We start from the raw sequence: 23,189 nt of genomic DNA on the forward strand, positions 1-23,189 counted from the left end.
ATTGAGGGGCTATATGTGAGAGTGATAAAAAGAGTCAAGGATGATTTCAATGTTCTTTTTGCGCATGTGGCTGGATGGATATAAGCCAGCACCAAGTGAGACTTAGAAGATGGGGAAGAAGCAGATTTGGGAGTGAGAATCCTGTTTTGGATTTGGAAATTCCTTTTAAACATTCAAAGAGAGATACTCTTTTGTGAGTTGGCTATAGGAATCTGGAGTTCAGGGCGAAAGCTATATATCTTGGCATCATTGGTGGATAGCTGGTATTTAAAATCACTGTAGAGTAAGTGTAATATAGAAAAAGGACTAAGACTGAAGAACTCTAAAATCAAGAAGTCAGCGTGATGTGGAGGAATTAAGAACCAGATCCGTGAAGTGAGTTAGTGATGTAAAACCATGAAAGTCTGCTGATCTGGAAACCAAAATAAGAAAGTGATTCAAGGAGGAAGTAGTCAACTGTGTCAAAAGCTGCTGATAGATACAATAAGATGAAGATTGAGGATTTGCCATGGAATTTATCCATGGCCAATCATTGGGAGTCATGAGAAGAACATTTTTGGTGGAGTGTGGACACAAAACCCATTTAGAGCGAGTTCAAAAGGGAACTGGGAAAAAGAATCGTAGACGACTAATTTGGGCAATTGCAATGATTGTTGCTTTTAAGGGGAGGAGAGAAATCGAGTAATAGCTGGGGGAATTGTTTTTTTAAGATTGGAGGAGACACTATAATACCATGCTGATGAAAATGCTCCTGTTGAGAAGCAAAAAATGATAATGCAGGAAAAGGAATGAGTGCAAGAGGGATGTCCTCAAATAAGTGAGAAGAGACAGGGTCCAGCGCCTGAGTGGTCAGTCAGCTTTGGAAAGGACCAGGGCATGTCTTTCTTATAACAAAAAAGGAACTCAGAGTATATAGTTGATCTATTAGTGTGAAGATGTGCCTTCTAAGGGCTTTTATTTTCCCTGTGCAATAAAAAGCAAGGCCATCAGCTAAGAATGAGGAGAATGGAAAAGGATCAAGTGTGAAAAGGTATGGAACAGCCTTCCTAAGGGAGTAAATTGTCAAGCACAGCACTGAATTGTCTAGTGAATTTTCTAGGACACCACTATCCTATAGATACATGATGTAAGCCAAGAATGGAATTTCAAACTTTCCAGTAGCCACCTTAAAAGGGCAAAATAAAACTGGTACAATTAATGTTAATAATATATTGTATATAACCAAATATATTCGAAATGTTATTTCAGCATGTATCAATATAAAAAATTGAGAAGATTTTAAAAGCCAAAAAGTGTGCATTTTACGGTTTCAGCATGCCTCAATTCAGACTAGCCATATTCAAGTGCTTAATAGCCACATGTAGCCAGTGGCTACCATATTAGATATGGTAGTTCTAGGGCATGAAATAGTACTAACTATTTGGATAGTGGATAACATGAGGGCCCCTTGAGATCAGTAGCCATGAACTGAAGTGAAATTTGCATGACTATGTGTTGTTCTTAAGTCACATTCAGAACTCACATAGAGATGGGGAGTAAGCAGAGTCGGTCTTGACCAGGGATGGAGTTTTGTGAGCAGAATTCAACCAAAGGAAAATGGGAGAGGGGAATTGGTGGCATGTACAACCAAATGATTATACAAATTAAGCAAAGAACATAAGCCACAGAAGTAAGGGAGGGGGGCAGTGTGAAAAGGTGATAGAGACAATGGGAGTTCTAGTAGGGTCAAAGAACTTTCAGAATTGTAGCTGCTATGCAATATACAAATCTGTCCAAGCACAACATGTGTTTTATGTGAGTTCAGAGGAAGAAGAGACCATGCCCTACCAGGATGATCCAGGAGAGTTCAAGGAGGAGTTGATGGGTAAATCAGGGCTTGAAGGATGAAATAGGGTTTTTATTGCTCTATGCAAAACATTGCAAAATGAGGAAAAAACACAAGAACTGATACAAAGAAGCAAAGATATTCAATATTTCTTGGGGATGAGAGTTTAAAAAGCCTTAATATTTATTGAGATAGCTATTGATTACAATGGGCAAAGTGGCCTATAATGATGGGTCTTTAGAGAAAGAGTCCTGGGGTAATTTCACTGAGGAAGGAAAGACTTGACTATATAATATGGTGATAGTCCCAGAATACAATGTTTCTTAGGAATTGGAGAACCAAGGGCTAACGATTGTTTCCAAGAAATACATGCTCTTCTTTTCTGGCCCACCTCACCCTTATACACACACACACACACACACACACACACACACACACTCATGCACAAACACACACCTTTCATCTTCCATTTAGAATTCAGTCTCATTAATGTAATTCTCTTCTATGGAATAGTCAGTTACATCCAAAGAGAATCAATATATATACCTTTCATCATTATATCCTGGAATAAATTTTGGAACCAACTAGGATTAGAACATGTGGGATTAAAAAGGCTTTGATTACTACTAATACTTTATTTTTTAATAGCAGATCAACTCTCACCATACAGACCTAGTTTTTCATTCCTTCAGAAAACAAGGTGCACTGTTTACAATATACATTGTACTCTTTTTTTTTCTAAATCCAATGCCATTTCTATTAAAATTTTAAGGGTAAGGCATCACTTTAATTTACTTTGGTTCTCAATACAGTCATTAAAAGATACAATCATTAAGCAATAGGAAATTTAGTTTTTCCTAGCATGTTCAGATCATTGTTGCAAAAAAAGTTAGCCTCTCTTTTCCCAGCTCTAAGTATTAGGGAAACCTGCCAGTATATCCACTCCCTCCTTTTTTTCACAAGAATTTCCTACTTCAATTGGAATATTTAGAAACAGTAAGAAGAGCTACATGGTTCCACATGAGACTTTAATAATACTGTACTTTGTATTTACATATCATATATCCTTGGTACTTCATAGCTCATTATCATTATAAATTTACAAATCAGTACATGAAAGCACAAGGCTTAGAAGCAATTCTTTTCCTGTCCAACAGTAAGTTATTAATGCCAGGATTGGAAGTCATAATTATTGACACATGTGGTCCTACAACATCTAAAGATCATTTTCATAACATGAAATGAAGTGCTCAGTAAGTAGAACATATCAATTATCAAATATCCTATTTATTCAAGATAATTTTAAGAACCATGAAGCTTTAACCACATAACCATATATAAATAACCATATTAAATAACCATATTAAACCTCATAGGCCTACATTAATATAAGTATAGATTAATGTATCACTTGATCAAAACTAATCCTTCTATGGATTAGTAAATATAAACATATATGATACAATCAGCTCTACCAAGTGGAATACATTTCAATCAAACAGTAAGCAAATATATCAACATACTTAAAAATGTGAACTACTGCTTTAAAAACCTGTCACCAACATGCTGTGATTCTGAAGGGTACAGATGCCACTGGTCAGACTGCTATATATGTCATCACCTCTCTCCTTCCTGGGAGTAAAAGCACCCACTGTCTGCTGATTCAATTAGGAATGTCAGGTACCCAGTCCTCTTAGCAGTACTGGCTGTGGTTCTAATTCTGGTGTCTTGAGCATTCATGTGTCTGGGAGATTCTGTAAGATCTGTCTCAAAGAAGCACAGGCTACCAGGTGGACATCTGAAGGAAGATTAGCAAGTGACTGAATCAGCTTCAGGACTATTGTCTTCAAACACCGGTGGGCAGTACCCAGATCTCTGTCAAACTGTTGTCCTTGAATTTGTAGAGCCAAATGACTGCAGATGTGTCTAAACTCAACACTATCCTGAAATAAACAGCAAACACGTACAATTAGATAGGTTATGGGACATTTGTGATGTTTTGTGTACCTAGCTTCCATTCCCATCTCTTCTCATCACAGGACCTCATTGTTTCTCTCAGAGAACCTCTCCCCTCCATGTTCAGCCTACGTGGTTTGACTAAAGCTGACCCCAATTCTACAACTCCAGGGACCAGACCAATCGGAGACCACCCCCCTTCGGCCACTTGGAGTGGTCAGGAATGGACAGGTCTAACACAGACCAATAAGCCACAGTTCCAGAATGTCTGTTAGATGGCGAGAGAGAAGCTCTCTTTAACTGGGGCTTTTAGAAAGCATCTTGTCACTCTAAAGGGAGAATCCAAATGAGAATGAAGACAGCACAGAAGAAAGTAGACCAAAGGGATTAAAAGCGATTGATTCTAATTACATTGTCTGAGCATATTGACCCAGCAATACTTGAACAATAAACCCCAGGATTTTGGGGGTATCTGAGTCAATAAATATGCCTTTTTACTTAAGCCATTTGGAGTTGAGTTTCTGTTATTTGTTCCTAGCAGAGTTTTGAAGAATACACAAATAGCCTTTGTTGCTATTATTCCATATTTGCTGTCTTCAAAATTCCAATACAGTATTTGTATTTGATAACATCATCTCAAGAAGTTTCCAATGCAAATTTAGAAAGAACAGTTCCCAGGTAGTTAAAAATAATGAAGTAAGTAAACAGATTTTTGATCCCCAAATGGTTCACATTCTAAAATCCATTATATAGACATGGTATGCTAAAATTATTCCAATAAATAATCAAAATTATTCCATCTCAGCGATAATGTTAAATAGATAACTTATTTTAAATACATGTAAATGACTCTCCACAGGCTTCCGGCTCTGGTAACATGGCACACTTAGTTTCCCCGAAACCTTTTGCTAACTGAATTCAAAATAAAATAGAACAAACATCCTTACTGATATTGCAAGAAAGCAATGGAAATTCCTAACAGCCAAAGATAAAGGAAGAGTAGATTATTTTAGCTGTGCATCAATACTCATCAAAAAAAGAAAGTCGGTCTCGAGCTGGGTTTGGGATAGAGGATAAAGTTGCCCTGAGGATGCATAACTTTTGACCTTTACTACACAGCCGCTTAAGTTTGGAGCTGCCCTCTACACTCCATACCATATATACGTTACGGAAACACTCACGCTAAGAAATTAACTTAAAAAATTGGAACTGGGCTGAAATATCCACAGACACGTTGGTAAAAGCAAACAAGAGCCTAATCCATGGGGACACATCCACAGCCCATGCCCCACAGTAGTATTCTCATAAAGCTTTGTCCAAGACAAACTCAGAATATGAAATTTAAAACATAGTCCACCATGATACAGCAGATACCAATGCAGGGCAGGATTAAACTCCGAGTATTTCAGCTAGAAACTATACAATCTGTTTAAAGTGATTAAAAATATAAAAAGGAATCAAAACTATTTTAAGTGAAAACGGGCTTGAAAAAGAACCAAACGCCATTTCTAGCATGACAACTATCATGACAAATTAGAAACTCAACAGACAATTTATACACCTGAATAAACCTCTGAAGTGAGGAATGGTAAACTGGATGGTTAATATGAGAAAATTACTCAGAATTCAAGATGAAAAGTCAGGCACGGGAAATATGAACGAGATGTTAAGCAACATGGATGACAGAATGATGAAACCCACCAGATGTACTTCCAGGAGAGACGAGAGAGGCTGGGGGAGAGATGGGGAAGCAATATTCAAAGAGAAAAATGGATAAGAATTATTTGAAATTGATCCAAAACATGAATCCAAGTTCATGAACAGAGATTCAGGAAGTAAAATAATCCGGGAACAGAATAAGTTAAATGAGATTAAAATCTAAACTTATTAAGGCAAAAGTACTTTAAAATTTTTTTTTTTCAATGTTTTTTTTTTTTATTTTTGAGAGACACAGAGTGAGTAGGGAAGGGCAGAGAGAGAGGGAGACACAGAATTCAAAGCAGGCTCCAGGCTCTGAGCTGTCAGCACAGAGCCTGATGCGGGGCTCGAACCCAGGTACCATGAGATCATGACCTGAGCCGGAGTTGGACGCCCAACTGACTGAACCACCCAGGGGCCCCAAGGCAAAACTACTCTTAAAGGCAACCAGAGAGAAAATGGCTGATGGCTTCAGGAGATGACAAGTCAGACAGCCAACTACCGAGCTACAACCACTGAAGACAGAAAGGAATGAGATAATTTTTCAAATAATTGTCAACATAGAGTGGTTTTTTTTAGTCCAAATAAACTATTATTTAAACATCAGGGCAAAATAAATATACCTTCATTTAATAGCACAACAAGAGTTACCCCACTGTCATATTTTTCTAGAGCTCTAATTCAGAAAGAGGAAATTTAATTCAAAAGGAAAGAATGAGATATAAGAAGCAACAGTGAACAAAGGAACTTAAAAATATGACGCGAATCTAAAGAACTGATTAGACAATTAGCTAACAATGAACTTGGGGCTTACAAAAGCAAGATGCTTCTAAGACGCTGAATAGGAGTAGCATGTAGGATGGACTGGCATTCTGAGGCTTTGTACATATTCAGAGAAAGGTGGCAAAATTGATAAACATCAGACTTGTTAAGTATGCGTGTGGGAAATGTCAGTGCTATCATTAAAGCACAGAAATAATACGTAAAGTTAAAACTCAGCAGACTTAAGAGGTATATTAAAACTTAATTGATCCTATCATTCGTCAGTAAAAATGAAGAAATATAAATCGAGGCAAAAAGAAAACATCAAATAAGCCACCTTTTGAAATATAGTGTTCACCAGATCGGATTTTTTAAAAAAATCTATTGGTATGTTCTTTATGAGAAACACATTTAAAACTAAAAACACCTAAAAACTTAAAACAAATGGATGCTAAAATATATACAAAGCAAACAGAAGCCAAAACAAAGCCAGAAAATTCATTATTGGGGATAAAATAAACAACAATTAATAAAAGAAATTATACCCCAAGATGTGATAACAGTTTTGTACCTGTGTGTGCCTAATATGATAATGTCAATTTACATTCAATCCACAAACATAAAAGCTGATTTTTACCCGGCTTCCTCAGGAACTAGTCAGTCAAACAACAAAACAATCAACCTTGAGAGAAAAGATGGAAACACTAATCACAAGATGGAAACGCTAATCACGAGCTTGGTCCAATAAAGATAAGCAGATACACTTATTCTCAAAGACATACAGAGAAATTATGAAAGCTGATTATGTTATAATAGGCCGAAAGCAAATTCTCAATGAATATCTAGAAGTCTATATCATACAAATCACAATGCAAATAAATGAGAAATCAGTAACATAATCTTCCCAGTACATATATGACTTAAAAGTCGACTTCTAAATGATTCATAGATCAGTGAAAGAATAACTGAAATTTTAAAATGCTTTATACTGAACAATTATGGAAACAGTAGATCACGAATTTGTGGGATCCAGCTGCATTGAGAAATACATACACTTACTGCTATAGATAAGTAAAGAATAATCACTGGAAAGTCATGAGCTAAGAATTCAACTCAATAATTTAGGAAAAGGAAAAAAAAAAAAAAACAGATAATCCCAAAGAAACTGAAAGAGAGAACTGAAAGCTGAAATTAGAGTTTGGAACTAGAGTTTTCTTCCTAATTCTGTACAGAAAGAGAAGGTATTCTTCTCCCTAACAAAAAATGCTGTCACTTGGGTTAGAAGGACTTGGGCTTCCGGCAAAGTGTTTATTACAGTTTCTTCTGGGAAACAAAACAAACATTCATCTATTCAATTCAGCAAACCATGCAAACCATGGCAGCAGGACCCAGGTGACTTAGGTGCTGGGATAAAGATAAACACAAGACACCGCAGTTCCCTTACTCAACTATTCACAGACTCCCACGCTTCTTGTTTTGAATTCCTCTTTAAAGCATTCTCGCGCCCCTGCCTTTGTGTGTTGCTTCTTTCTGCTCAGAAGGTATCAAGGGGCTACTTAGATAATCTGTCCCCTACTTTATGGAGCAACCTATATTCCTGGAGCATATTGCTTGGGAATGGGAAAGTAGAGGGGGAAAAAATGCCTCTGGACTACTTCCCCTAGATCCACATCAAGGGAAATTGTCCGCTTGCTTTATAGAAGTAATACAACTCTAAGTACAAAGTGGAAGGATCAAAGACAACATGCAAAGGGAAATTCAAAATTGAAGGAACCACCGAAATGTGTGCTGACGTGCGCCTATTAGCCAGTCTGCAAAGGCATTCATCACCCAAATAAGATTAAAATGCCTTTAAAAATATGTTTGTGGGCCTAAAATCTGAAGTCAATTTCACATTTACTGTAAAGAATCAAAGAAGGCATCGTTTGAGGAAAGTATACATATAATAAAATTCCACTGCTGGGCTGTACTGGTCCCTGAGGCCCTCGGTAAACTTCAAATCCCTGGCAAGCTCTGCAAAGTCTCTTTATTTTACTCTTTTAGTACAGTATTTCTTTTTAATCCTTTCTCAAATATATTCACAGTCAAAGAAAACAAATTAATAGGCATAGGCTTTCCATGGGACTCTTAAGCCAGGGGATGGAAAAATAGAACAGGTGGTTGCTTCTCTTCCTTTCTGAAGGACCTGAAGGCCAACTGTGGATCCAATAATCATGGCCTCCAACTAAACCTCTACTGATTCTGTTGCACAGGCGGGGGCCAAAAATTCAAAGCATAGAGGCAACGGAATATTGAATGGCTCATGGGCTTTCAGTAGAAAATCACATCATCAATATTCGTGATGATTTCCTGTATGGTGCTTTCCGTTCAATGACAGAGCACATCCTCCCGGCAGCCTTTATTTGACAAGTCCCAGATGCTTCCAGAGATGATGTAATATCCTACGTGGGGTTTTGAGCACATTGTCAGCATTAGCACTATGAGCAATCTAAAAGCAGGTTTTGTAGCTTCCAAAGCCTTGTGTAATTTCAGACTCTGGATATGAAATGTATTGATTGCTATAGTGGTCCAAACTGATAGCCAGCATCTACATTTTATACGGACTCAACTAATCTACTGGGGTAATGGCCTCAGCCTGTTTGGCTCAGTTAATTTAAGTTAATAATTACATTTATTTCAAACGTGTAAAATCTCCACTACATGATTGCCCTCACTGGGTAAAAAGCATTAAGACATGAGTGCCTACTTTCTAAGGAGCTTCTAACCTAATAGGAGGATTGAGACACATAGAGCATATATCCAAATGTCTAGGGAAATGGGATGGGGGCTATGGTAAAAACACGGAAACCCAATCCTACAGAAGACAAACATTTATAGACTCGTAATCCAAGCACTGCAGAGGGTTCATACGAAGCTCGTTCCGATGTGTGAATCCTTTCTATGGCATACCTGGTGTCCCACTGCTTGCCACACTGGAGGCAACCCGTGGCTCTAGTCTTCAGAACATTTTTTCTTAATTCCTAGCCAAAATCTGCCCTATAGTAGACAGAAGAGTGGCCTCCCGAAGATGTCTATGTCCTAATCCTCAAAACCTGTGAGCATGTTACCCTGTGCGGCAAAAGGGACTTCATAGGTGTTAGTTAGGATGGGACAGCCCTCCAGGTATCTACAAAGACACCTGGAATGTGGGGTTGATTCCTTCATGAGCACTGGATTTGCCACCAGAGCCCTGGTTCTGCCCCTCTAATCGGCCATCTGCGGACAAGACATTTTATCTATGGAATAGTCAGTATTCTAATCTGTAAAATGAAAACAGCGACCACGTGGAGAGACCGTGAAGGTCAAATAAGCTTACGGTCCCACAAACTCTGCATTTATAAGGCACTCCATCAACCTAAGCTTGTGCATAGGGTACTCCGCTAGATGGTGATATCAGCAAGAAGGACAGAAGGGGAAGGAAGGACAGCAAAGCAAAGAAAAATATGTCCCATAGGAGTTGGGAATCTAATTGGTGAGATGAAACTATTTAAACTGTTCAGTAGAGATGTCACACAGGATAAGATTAAGGCTCAAAAAGAGTGGTCGAGCTCACCTCATATCCATTAGGATGACCACCGTCAGAAAAACCTGAACACAACAAGTGTTGGTGAGGATGTGGAGAAGCTGGCACCTGTGGGCACCGCTGGTGGGAAGGGAAAGTCACCGAGCCACTCTGGAAAGCAGTATGGAGGCTCCCCCCAAAAATGAAACAAGGAATTACCGTACGATTCAGCAATTCCACTTCTGGAACATACAAGTACAGCCAAAAGACGGAGTCAGGGTCTCAAAGAGATACCTGCACATCCACATCCACAGCGGCACCCTCCACCACAGCCAAGAGGGGGAAGCAGCCCAAGTGCCCGTTGACAAATCGATGGATAAACAAACTGTGGTATATACACAGGAGGAAATACTATTTAGCCTTTAAAAGGTGCTATGACGTGAATGAAACTGGAGCACATTATGCTAACTGAAATAAACCAGACACAAGACGATAAATACCGTACGATTCCACTTATGTGTGGTACTTAGAGTCAAAGTCACTGAAACAGAAAGAATGGTGGATGCCAGAGCCAGGGGGGAGGAGAAATGGGGATTTGGGTTTTTTTTGTTTTTTTTTTTTTCATTTTTTAAAAACGTTTATTTATTTATTTTTTTTCATAGTAGAAGCCTTTATTTTTTTTTTAATTTTTTTAACGTTTATTTATTTTTGAGACAGAGAGAGACAGAGCATGAACAGGGGAGGGTCAGAGAGAGAGGGAGACACAGAATCCGAAACAGGCTCCAGGCTCTGAGCTGTCAACACAGAGCCCGACGCCGGGCTCGAACTCACGGACCGCGAGATCATGACCTGAGCCGAAGTCAGATGCTTAACCGACTGAGCCGCCCAGGCGCCCCATAAGCCTTTATTTTTTTAATGTATTTTTGGGAGAGAGAGGAGAGAGAGCGTGAACGGGGGAGGGGCAGAGAGAGAGAGGGAAACACAGAACCTGAAGCAGGCTCCAGGCTCTGAGCTGTCAGCACAGAGCAGACATGGAGCTCGAACCCACCAACTGTGGGATCGTGACCTGAGCTGAAGCCAGAGGCTTAACCCACTGAGCCACCCAGGTGCCCCTGGGGATTTGTTGTTTAACGTGTACAGAGTTTCGGATGTTCAAGATGAAAAAATTATGGAGATTAGTTGCACAACAATGTGAACGCTCTCTATACTGCTGAACCATACACTTAAAATAGTAAACTTTATGTTATGCCCCCTTTTTTTTTTTTACCACAATAATCTTCTTTTCTAAGTGGTCAAGACCATCAGAGTTCTGTCCTGCCAACCCTTGCAGAAGAAATGAGGCATCAGAGAAGTGGTGGGAAGAGTGTACCGATATTACGAGACAGGTGATTCTAGGGAAAGCAGCATCGGCCTCCCAGGGAAAAGACGGCCCCCGCGATCAGAATGAATAACATGAGCTACGGCCTGAAGTCAAGGAGGGGCTGGGACTGGGAAGGGGCCAGTCTGAAAGATCTTTGTGCTCCGAACCAGGACAGAAATTAGTGTGTGAGCCTTGAGCGCCACAGTAAGGTCCCTAGACTCTTCCAAGCGTGGGGATAACAGGGCGAGCCAGAGTTTTAAGAACGCTGGTCTGGCCTAACCCACTAGATGCAGGATCCAAAGCCAGGCTCCTGACACACCCTGTCTCACTCAGTCCTCACAAGAGTCCGTGAATGACAGTGGTTTAGAGAGATCAGGCAATGTACCCGCCTCGCACAGCAAATGAGTGGCAGGGCTTGAGTTATCCTCTCTTCCCAAACTCAGATGTTCATCAAAGACCCGCCCCCAGATCAGAAACCGGGCTGGTACAGCAGTGATTCGCAAAGCAGAGCTCACTCTCCAGGGTAGGCGGCAGAAGGGGGTGGGGGCCTGGATCCCCCCCACCATAGACGCCACAGAGGGGTGAGCAAGGATACCATGAAAGTGCGCAGGAGAGGCACCGCACTAGCTTTGGGATGGAAAAACAATGTCTGCAAGTGAATGTTTCTTCTTTGGCCACAGTCACTCTCTTTTTCTTAAGGCTGAGTGTTACGAACCTCAAACTGGCATTGGTCACATACAAATTGAAAATTGGTCCATTGGCCCATCCCTCCTCCCTGCCACATAATTGAGAGGGTTTGGCTGTCTGGAAGATGTTCAAGGTGTGGAACCTTCTACACCCCATGCAAAGCCAACCCGTAGCTAATCAGAGACCTCCTAGCTGGAGCTCACTCTTCTGCCGCTCGGCCCTCTCCACCTGGGAGAAGGGGAAGTCTCTTACAAAAACTGCCCACTTGCCCTCTGCTGCATTCTGCATTGTATTTATTAGGAATGCACACATCTGGAACCCTGGAGCAACCGTAAATGCACCTGCAAAATCCAAAAGGGAAGAAAAGCTAAGCCTTTTTTTAGCTTCTTACTGAAAATAAACACTCCCATCGAAACCGAAGGCTTGAAGGCAAAAAGAATCTGGCAGCAGCAGTTTCAAGGCTTGTTTTCTGAAACCAACACCAACGGATAGTAAAGTCAAAAACACAATATGACTTTATAGGCTCTACAATTCAGATAACTTTAAGCAATCCATGAGGAAGATTTTTGGCTTTTTCCCTGCCTCATCACCTTCAAAATCACTTCTAGATCTACAAAAACTAAAAACCAGTTCATATAGGCTTAACCTCCGGCTTTAAAATAAGTCCATTCTTTTGGAAACAGCAACATTTTACGCTATATTCTCTTATAAGGGCCTCCGCAACCTTCTTCCTTTTCACATTTTCCTTTCTTGCTCCCCATGAACCTAATGCCCTCAACAGAGAGGATTGAAGAAAGAGCTTTTTCCCAGCTTTCTGGGATGAAGCCTGACCTTAATGAACTTCAGCTTGGCCAGCAGGCCGCTCTCCACTAAAGGGACACAAACCCCCTCCCCCAGACCCATCACAACCTTCTGCACTGGATGTGTACGTAAAATGGGAACGCCATTTCTTTATTTAGAGGCGTGTTGTGAAAACCACGCTATCAGAAACAGTATACTACAAATTGCCCCTTGGCTCATCAGCATCTGGCTTTGAACTACAAGTTCACGGGGCCCAGAGCAGCCTCCAGTTGCCTGGACCCCAGGTCAATCTCAAATAGATACGCAACTGTGTTAATAAAACACTCAGTGAAGAACCAAAGAATCTGCCAGTCACCATAAAAAGTCTATCGTCCACAGGAAATTAAACATTTTTACGTGTGGGGTACCCAGTTTCAACACTCAAAAGTAACTAGGGTTCCTTATCATTTGCTTTGGGTATGGTACCTTTTTCATTGGAAAAGTCCAGTTAAAAGCACTTTGCAATGGATACAAGCACGTGATTCAGGTACGTTCACAAGGCAAACCCCAAAACTGTAAAATAAAGCACGGCAGCACTTCCAGCAAGATGTTATATATAAGTAGTTTTGTTTTAGGGCCTTCCTGCCCTATCTTTCCCCAAAGTTTCATTTTGGAAGCATAAATGCCCCGATTTTCTTATCATTCACATTATGAGCAATAACAAAGCTAGAGTTAAGCTACTTGAAGAGCAGTCACTGGGCCTTTTTGTCACAGAAAAACATGAGTTTATCCCCAGTGAAGGGCAATTCTGTGGCTATGCTACTAACCCTATAACCCTGAGCATTTATTTCTTCAATAGTATGTGAGTAATTTTTAGAGGCACAGTTCCCACATTTGCAGACATTGGCTTCACAACTCATGTTAATGAGGAAAAAAGCAGTCGTCATCAATGTCTTCCTCTGAGTGACCCAACATTCACACTTGCAGTTTGCAAAGAACATTAGCAGGGACCGTGAAGCCAAAGCCAATGGTTTTATAACCACCGCTCTCGGTATGTAGAATGAGAAAACCAGCAAAGACTACTGAACATGAAGGAATGACTGCTAGTGAAGTTAGCTCATTGAAATGAGTGAACCCACAGGCAGGTTTTTTTTTTAAGCTTTATTTATTTTGAGAGAGAGAGAGAGAGAGAGAGAGAGAGAGTCCCAAGCAGGCTTCACAGTGTCAGTGCAGAGCCCGATGTGGGTCTCGAATTCAGGAACAGTGAGATCATGACCTGAGCAGAAATCAAGAGTCTGACACTTAACCGACTGAGTCATGCAGGTGCCCCTCCACAGGCAAGTTTAATCTGTAACAGCAGGAATGTTCTCTTGCCTCCGAAAGTTGGCATCAGCCATAGTTTCCATGAAACTATGCTCCAGAGCAGAACTCTTGGAAACTGTAAATGGTTTTAATTCCTCAAAGGAAGACAGACAAACTCAATCAGAGTGACTTCATAATTGGCTTGGTTAATGGTGTCTATGTGAGTTGGTCATTTTCAGCAGCTCTTAAAATCCTAGACTGTGTGTTTCTATGTTCCCTTTGAGTGGTGAGTGCCTAAAGCATCCTTGATAGTTATTACCAGTTTGATAATGATTTCCTACATTTGTCTGGTGCTTTTTGTCACTATGTAAAGTGGCCATCACATAAAGAGACACACAAATGACCCAATATAATGAACTAAATTGTGTCCCCCCACAAAAAAACTCATATGTTGAAACGTAACCTCTAGCGTGACTGTATTGGAAAAAGGACATTTAGGGAGGTAATAAAGGTTATATAAGCTCGTAAGGGTGAAGTCCTAATCTGATAGGATTGATGTCCTTGTAAGAAGAGGAAGAGACATCCAAGATCGATCTCTCTCTCTCTTTCTGCATGTACAGAGGAAGAGCCATTCATGACATAGCAGGCAGCCTACAAGCCAGGAAGAAAGCCCTTAACAAAACCCAAATTTGCTTGCACCTTGATCTTCAACTTTCCGGCCTTCAGGACAATGAGGAAATAAATGCCCGTGGTTTAAGCCACCCAGTCTATGGCATTTTGTTACAACAGCCCACGCTGACGAAGATACCCAGTCTACAAGGTGACTGTTGTAGTCCAAGCAGTGTGCAGTGCACGGCACATACGACCGTACCCCGTCAGCTGTACACACTCATGTACTTGATTTCAGCATGATATTCATAGCCCCTCTCTAACTGATTTGGTAGAAAAAGTCGGCTAAAACCATGTTTGGATCATGGGCCATGACTTCCCGGCTATGGGATCTTTAGCAAAATCCTAAATTCCTCTGAACCTCAGTTTCCTCTTGTAACAGATGTTTGTCAAGCTGATTAACTCTAGCCTCTCCAACAAATTTAACAAGACTCAGTACCGTGAAGCATTTTTTATCCACTACAAAGAATCTCACTTCATGTATGTTTGGCGTGTGTTTGATAATCTCTAAATATTCAAAAAGAATATTGTGTTGGTTTCTTTAAGAAAAGACTAAAATACTATTAAAAAAATGTCCATTAGTATTGTGCTGAGAGTTTCTCTGCCTTCGAGCCTAAAAATTTCACTTCCTTAATTAATCCTCAGTGGTTTGATCAGGAAGTCATTCAGTGATAACGTCTCTATGCTAGTCATAAGAGACATGGGCTAAAGCTGACCTCTGGAGAGCGGAGGCTTCTTAAAAGTCTCCTTGGGTCATCCTGACTCTGCTTCTGTAAACTCAGAAAATTAAATAGAGTCCATGGGTCAGATCCATCAATATCAAGAATGCAACACAATAATAACAGTTGACAAGAACATGAGGCATCAACTTATTAATAATAATAATAATAATAATAATAGCTCAAAGGTATTGGGACTTTATATGGGCAGCCACTAGCTAAGACTTCATGTGCATTATCTTAATAACCCAGTAAGGTTAGATCCCTCTACCCCCACTTTACAGGCAAGGGGATTGAGGCACAAGAAGGATACTCTGTCCAAGGGCCTACAGCAGGCAGTGGCATAGTAGGTTTGAAATAGTCTGGAGGACCCGATCACCGAGCTGTGCTGCACTGTGTCTGCTTTGGGTCCCTGCTGCCTATCATCTGGGCTGTGGGCTTCAGGCCAAGTGAGTCCTCCTCTCTGTGGCAAGTAACACTGTGAAAGACACCTGATGTTGGAGACATTTCCACACACTTGCAAGTGACACACAAGTGTTATTTCCAAGAGTACAAGTCCTCCCGAAATCATTCTGTGTAGAAAATCAATCTGCGTGTCCTTAATTTGAAAATATAGAAAACATGAAAGGAATTGGAGAAGACGCACGTAAATGGAAATATATTCCGTATTTAGGGATTGAAGGAATTAGTACTGTTAAAATAGCCATACGAACCAAAGCAATCTACAGGCTCAGTGCAGTCCCTATCAAAATTCATGGCATATTTCGAAGAACTAGAGCAAATAATTCTAAAATTTGTGTGGAGTCATAAATATAAATATAAAACCCCAAATAGCCAAAGCACGATTAAAAAAGAACAAAGCTGTAAGGATCATGCTCCCTGATTTCAAGGCATACTACAAAGCTATACCACAATACTGGTGCAAAAACAGACACACAGATCAATGGAACAGAACTGAGGGCTAGAAATAAATCCATACATATATGGGCAATTAATCTATGACAAAGGAGCCAATAACAATGAAGACAGGACAGTCTCTTCCATAAATGGTAATGAGGACCTTGGAGAGCCACAGGCAAAAGAATGAGACGGGGGACAAAACATAGGCAGTAAGCTCCCTTGACATCAGTCTTAGGGACACATCTTTGTGGATCTGACTCCAACAGCAATAGAAACAAAAGCAAAAATAAACAAATGTGACTACAGCAAACTAATGAGATTCTCCTCCACAAAGGAAGCCATCACCAGAATAAACGAGCAACCTATTGAATAGGAGAAGATATTTGTAAACCAAACATCTGAGAAGGGGTTAATATCTAAATATATATAAAGAACTCATACAACTCAACAACAAAAAAGTAAACTACTGGCTAGAAAACGTGCAGAGCACGTGAATAGACATTTCTCCGAGAAAGCATACAGGTGGCCAGCAGGCACAGGAAAAGATGCTCAACATCATTAATTATTAGGGAAACGCACATCAAAACCACAGTATCTCCTAACACCTGTTAGTGTTATGGCTAGTATCAAAAAGACAAGAAATAGCAAGTGTTGGTGAGAGCGTGGGGAAAAGGGAACCTTTGTGCACTGTTAGTGGGAATGTAAATTGGTGCAGCCACTTTGGAAAACGGTATGAGGATCCCTCAAAAAATAAAGAACACAACTGCCACAGGAGTCAGCTCTTCCACTTCTGGGTATTTATCCAAAATAGATGAAAACACGAATGTGAAAAGATATACGCACCCCTGTGTTCACTGCAGCATTATTTTTAATAGCCACGATATGAAAACAACCTAAGTGTCCATTGATACATAAATGGATAAAGAGGTGGCTCCACACATACACACACACACACACATAGCCATAAAAAATAATAAAATCTTGCCATTTGCGACAGCATGGATGGATTCAAGGGTACTATGCTAAGTGACATAAGTCAGAGAAAGACAAATATTGTATGATTTCACTCAGATGTGAAGTCTAAAAAACAAAACCAAAGGACAAACAAAATAAGGCAAAGACAAAAATCAGAGATACAGAGAACAGACTAGTGGTTCCCAGAGGGGAAGGGGGTGGAGGGGTGGGTGAAATGGGTGAAGGTGGTCAACTGTGTGGTGATGGGTTGTAACAAGACTTATGGTGGTGATCACTTTGTAGTATATACAGATGTCAAATGATAAAGCTGTGCACCTAAAACTTACGTCACAAAAAATATATAGAAGGACAATTCTCCCGACTTTTTCGAGTTAACACCAGTGATAATGAAGCCAACTCTGCATAACCAGCCCCCTGGAAAGACAAACTACTGTGTCCTTAAGTCTGAGTTCTTTATAATCATTACTCCACAACCAAATGGAGATACTACCTTCTCTCCAAATAGAAAACCAAGAAAAATTCCAAGATGTTAGTTAGCGAGGAGGCAAAACATCCAGAGAAATCTCTGCCTGTTTCTCTCCCTTCTGAAAGTACTCGCTACTCTCAGGAGCTCTAAGAACTCACCCTTGCAGGTGAGCAGCAGACTCCGGGAGTAAGAAAGTTGACAGCTCTGTTCCTAATGAACACTCTGGACACTTCTAGAAAGTGGAAGCAACACATACAGATGTCTACTTGTTTTCTCGGAAGGTGAATAAAGGACTGGGACTCAAGGTGCAGGGAGGTGAGGGAAGCTTGAGCAAGTTTATGGACTGAGGAACCGGCAGAGTGCAGGCAGCAGAGACTATATGGATGGGAAGGGAATTGATAGAACGAGGTCCAGGGCAGATGAAGGATTTGCTCTAGCAGCTAAGAGGAAGGCTACTTTGGTTGGGGGTCAGGGGGACCAAACAGCATTTCTTTATTAGCGACGAGAAGGAGGATGAGTGGAAATGAGATTTTTCAGGTCGAGAGGAGCTATTTGTGTCTGTCGGCCTCCATTTTCTCGGAAAAGGAGTGAGGGAGTTGAGGTTTGGATAAAGAAATCTTGAGGACGGTGGAACATGTTGAGGGCAAAAGTCAAGTCGAAAGCGTTAAGAGGGTCACCAAGTAGAAGTGACAGCTGGGTGAAGTTCTGGAGGTGGGATTTGTAGGCCAGAGCAGAGAGCTCAGTGCGTCTGAGCTGGGTCAGGCCCTCGGACCACGGTCTCTGACCTGACCCCCAAACTGCAACCTCCCTGGCTGTGATTTATCCAGGGTCAGGTCCTCGCCTCAGTCATTTCAACAGTTGCCTTTGCCTGCAAGACAATTCAACGTCCTCTGCGTGACACACAGGCCTTTCGCCACCTGACCCCACTTACGTCTCCAGCATCCTTTTATACCTTCTGCCATAGCGAGCTCATTTCAGTTCCCCCAAAGGCCCAGGCCCTTTCCTTGCTTCCGGGCCTTGGATCACACAGCTCCCCTGAAATGTTTTTTCCCTTTCATGTCTGCGAGGCAAGCATTTATTTTGTTTCTTAAAGATCACTTCCTCTGAGAAGCCTTCCGAGATCACCTAAGGTGGAACTCATCACTCGGTCTCTCCTCTTGCCAACCTACCTGTGCCCCAGATAGGTTCCTGACATCACACAGCGCTTCCTATTTCGTCAGTTCTAAGATGCACCTCTTTTCACGAAGTTTCAAAAATCTCGGAAGTGGCGATACATCTTAGAAACGGCGCATCATAGTTTAATTGGCAGGGGTTTTTATTTCTTTGTGGTACCAAATACAAGGTGCATTTCACACGAGAGAGCATTAGTGAAATGCAGCTGCTTTTTTAACTTTCTAACATGAGTGGAGCAGCACCTCCCCTTTTGCCCCCAAACCCTGGCTTGTAGAGCAAGAAAAGCAACTCTTGAGGACAGCTCTAGGCTTTCTTCAACATCCCTCCCTCATTTCCTTCTGCTAGCCGCCTGGGAGGCAGCAATGAAGCAAAACTGGAAAGCCAGAAGATCTCAAGATCCGTGACCTTCAACCAATTAAGGTTAGTTAATGACAAAGCGGAGACTGGATCCCAAGCCCCCCCAGGTTTCCACAGCCCCACTCGGGCTGAGAGGCGGCCTCTACGTTCCCCCGCTCCACTGACTTAACAGTTTGGTACCGTAAGAGGAAACGTGCCCTACAGATACGAGCTGCGTGACTTAGCAGGAGTTTAGCATTAGTATTCACGCTTCAACACCCGAAACCCACCCCGCTCTCACCCCACTTTATGAGAATTTAGGTTGACTCTGTAAGGCCTCTGAACTCTGCGGGGAGTTGGATTTATGCAAAAATAATCGTGAGTCTTAAGTGTGAAGGAACTTTAAATAAATCTAGGTGATTTTGTCATGCAAAAGACAGAGGGGACCTCATACGTGTATGCAAGGCTCTGGAGAAAGGGCTATTAATTTAGAAGGGGGGCCAGGGGGAGCGGTCCTCCATCCACAGACGGCTGCACATGTGGAAAGGGCCTTCAGCTGGAGCAGGAAGCTGATTTATGTGAGAGACAGAAAGGAGTTCCAGAGGCAGGTTTTGGCAAGGCTTCCCTGCGTCTCGGCTCCGCAGTCAGGTGGGCTCCAGGTGGGCCCGAGTTCCTGGACTCAAGTCCCCGGGGGTGTCGCCTCCCGCGTTCTCTCTCGCCCCGGCGGAAGGTCTGTGGCCAGCGCGGCCTCGCAGTGGGCGGCCCCGCCCTGCCCGGGGATCCTGCGCCCCACGCGGGTGCGGGAGGCCAGACTCGCCTTCGGATGGTTGGGGAAGGACCTCTCTTGCAGAAGGGGGCCCAGCAGCGTCTGCTCCACGCTGACCAGCTCCGAGGTCGAGGCCACCACGCGGGCCAGCGCGCTGCGCATGCCCATCTGGGCCAGGGTGCATCTCCTTGCCCCCCTCGGCGCCTCGCACCGCTTCCGCTTCTGGGGAGCTGACCCGCGCCCCAGAACCCCCCATTCCTGCCCTCCCCCCATCCTGGCGCCCCAGGACAGGCCCGGCGGCCGAGGGCCTGCCTATGCGACGCGCTGGGGCGGCGGACACGTGGTCTGGATCGCGCGGGCTCCCGGGGTCGCTCGGACCGTCCCCTCAGCCCCACTCCTGCTGCAGCAGCTGCAGAATCTGCAGAGCCACCATTTGGTGGCTGATGGAGGCCACTAAGGGCGCGGGGCTAAGCCGGCTTCCCTGTCGGTGGCTCGGCGCGCTCCGCGGGCAGGTGCAGCAGTGAGCGAGAGGGGCGGGGGCGTTTGGGGTCGCCAGGGTCACATTTCCTAACCCGCGGCCTCGCGGCCCCCTGGCCTCTCCCGGGTGGGGCCGGCCCCGCCCCCGCCCCCGGCCCGCGGTGGGTGACCCGGGCTGGCCGCTGAATTCGCTCCGTCTGAATGGGCGTGTGCAGACCCAAGGCTGCCCGAAGCGCTGCCTCTGTGCGCTCGAAAATCAGCCAAATGCTAAGCGCTGGGTTTTCATCGACTCCAGGACTTTGCTGGGGGAAAAAGCGTGCCGCTTTGAGCGGATGCATCTACCTGCAGGGATAGCCCGCCCCCATCTCCTTTGAAAGAGGCCTGTCAGTGACCATTCATGCCGCGGGTGCTGGAGGTGGCCCGTGAAAGACCCGCCCCAATCAAAAGTGCGAAGAGCCAGAGAACGCTCACGAAAGGAAGACTGTGCCTGATCATGCCCCCCCCTCCCCCCCCCCCCCCCCCCCCCGCTTTCCCAACCCTGAGAATTTTCAGGAACTTCGTCAAGGCCTTGTGTTCCCCCAAACCAAACCAGGGGACTCGGGTATGGGAAGTCCTGCCCCTCTCTGCCTTGCCCCATGCCACGTGAGCTCAGAGGATCTGACCCCTAAAGTAGCATCAGGGCACAGCATGGGGGGGGGGGGGGGGGGGGACGCTCCTGAAGTGACTGGGGAAGCGCGGGTCTGGTAACTGCCCAGATGAGGGGCCTAAATGGCTTTGTGTGAAAGTCCCAGAGGACAGGGGCAGGGAGGTTTGAAGCTAAATCCTTTTACGAGCCATGAACCCCGAGACAGCTGTACAAATAGTTGCTGCTTTTAATTAAACTTAACTTCGCCGCGTCCTTGACTTAGGAGAGAAGACTGGGACATTTAAGCTTTGATAGATTGGAAACTATTGGTGTGTGGTTACATGTTAGGAGGGGGGAGAAAAGCAACACACGCTAGAGGAGAATGGTTGGAAGAGTGTTACAGAGCAGCATGGTCTCTGCTTTCTTCCTGCATGGGAAACTGTTTGCATAACTTAGCAGGTAAGGAGGGTACAAGCCCAGGGACAGACACATAGACCCTAGCCCGGCGGAAGGGGGGGTGATGGAAAATGGGATTTCATTCTTCCTTTAGAAGGGAGAGTCCACTCTTGGTGCCGTCCAGTAAGAGCTGGAGAGACCTTTGTGTGGGAAGGCTGCTCCAATGAGTCTGTTAGTCTAAAGGGGAGTCCTCAGAGCTATGGGGTGAGATTCAGGGTCCTTTAAGGTTTCTTCAACTCTGGGATAACATGACCCCATATAATCCTCCCAATTCTCCAGCGAAGGTTCCTTCTAGTTCTCAGTGTTTTCTTCGCCTATGAAAACAAATCTGAATGCCAAGGTAAAGAAAACCTTTCTTAAACAAAAACGAGCATGTTCACACTAATTATAACTAAGTAAAAATGCATGTCTGTGCATTGACAGAAAGGAAATTACTTTGGAAGGAAGTAAATAGCTTAACATTGATGAGATTCTCTTGATGAAGTTACTTAAGTTCATGACAAAAAATTAAAAAAAAAATCTTTGAGTTTGTGTGTGTTTTAGTCCTCAAACATTGAAATACATTAGGTTTAGCGGAGACTGACCAGGAATAGCAAAAACTAAGCCCTAATTTGCACAGAGCACGTCAGATCTCCAGGCGTGCTCCTCTTTCTAGATAGGCAGGAAATCCAGCTTCGTGGGCTCACTCTTCCGCTATCAAATGGCTGACTGCAAAACCTTCTTGACAGATGAAATTCCAGCCAACAGCAAAATTGAAATGGCTAGACACAGCCTGACCTGAGGCCCCACTGTTCTACAGAGCAGGCTGATTCTGAGACCCAGGAGACCAGCTGAACTTCAGGGACTATGAGAGAAGGGGCCACAGAACCGTGGGGTCCAGGGGCTGGTACATACTCTTTATACTGTCTGGGTTTCCTCGTATCTTTTAGAGAGCCCTGGATCGCCCGGCAACTCAAGGCCATCTCCGGCATCTGTCTTAGCCATGGACCACATTTTTCTTTGCTATGACCTTCTAATGGCTGATGTCCCAAAGCTGGAGATATGAGGCCCTAAGTGAGGAAAAGTATTCATAGGCTTATTGAGATGGGTCAGCGGCACAGCAGATCTACCTTTGGTTTAAACACCCCCAACGTTACACATGCTAGGCTACCAGACCAAGCAACTAATTACACACTCCCAGCTCACTATGGTGACAGTTTGAGGCCACTGTGTAACAGAAGGCACACTCAAATTGGATGAGGTACTAGACACCAGATATTGTTGCTTCACAGCATCTATTTCACTCTTTAATGGAAACAACACCCTCATCACCCAGTAGCTATCCATCCTCCTCCATGCTCAGTCCATGTAGTCAAGTAGGATGAAGCTGTCCCACTGCACAAGTGGACAGGGGCATCTTAGGCTGGGGCCACTTACACATCACATTCTCATTGTGAATGATCAGGAGTGGGCACACAACCCAACTGGAGCAAGTATGACAATAATATTTAGGATGCCTTCAGCTGAATGTACTATATCAAATAAAATGATGGAACTAGAAGAAAGTGTGGACCAAAAGATGAAATAGCAAAAAAAAGGTGAATTCCTCTTTTAACAAGAAACCAATATAAAGGCATTTAATCAATCAGAATAAGCTATTGTCTCGGATCACACACCTTAAGGTAGGATGGCTCCAGGGTTGGTTAATCTCTAGGGGTGTCTCATCTCCAGGCATGC

At 43.2% G+C, this 23,189-nt stretch overlaps 1 protein-coding gene across 1 annotated transcript; it reads right to left on the reverse strand.

The window, feature by feature from the left end:
- Positions 1–3,242: 3,242 nt before the first annotated feature.
- DLEU7 (deleted in lymphocytic leukemia 7) lies at positions 3,243–22,435 on the reverse strand. Its single transcript, XM_060634222.3, is given in 4 exon segments — positions 3,243–3,768; positions 19,967–20,099; positions 20,101–20,589; positions 22,368–22,435. Coding segments are annotated over 4 exon segments (897 nt in total). The 3' UTR covers positions 3,243–3,561.
- Positions 22,436–23,189: the final 754 nt, after the last annotated feature.

The sequence above is a fragment of the Panthera onca genome, chromosome A1 (assembly GCF_046562875.1).
Source record: "Panthera onca isolate mPanOnc1 chromosome A1, mPanOnc1 haplotype 2, whole genome shotgun sequence".
NCBI classification, from domain to species: domain Eukaryota; kingdom Metazoa; phylum Chordata; class Mammalia; order Carnivora; family Felidae; genus Panthera; species Panthera onca.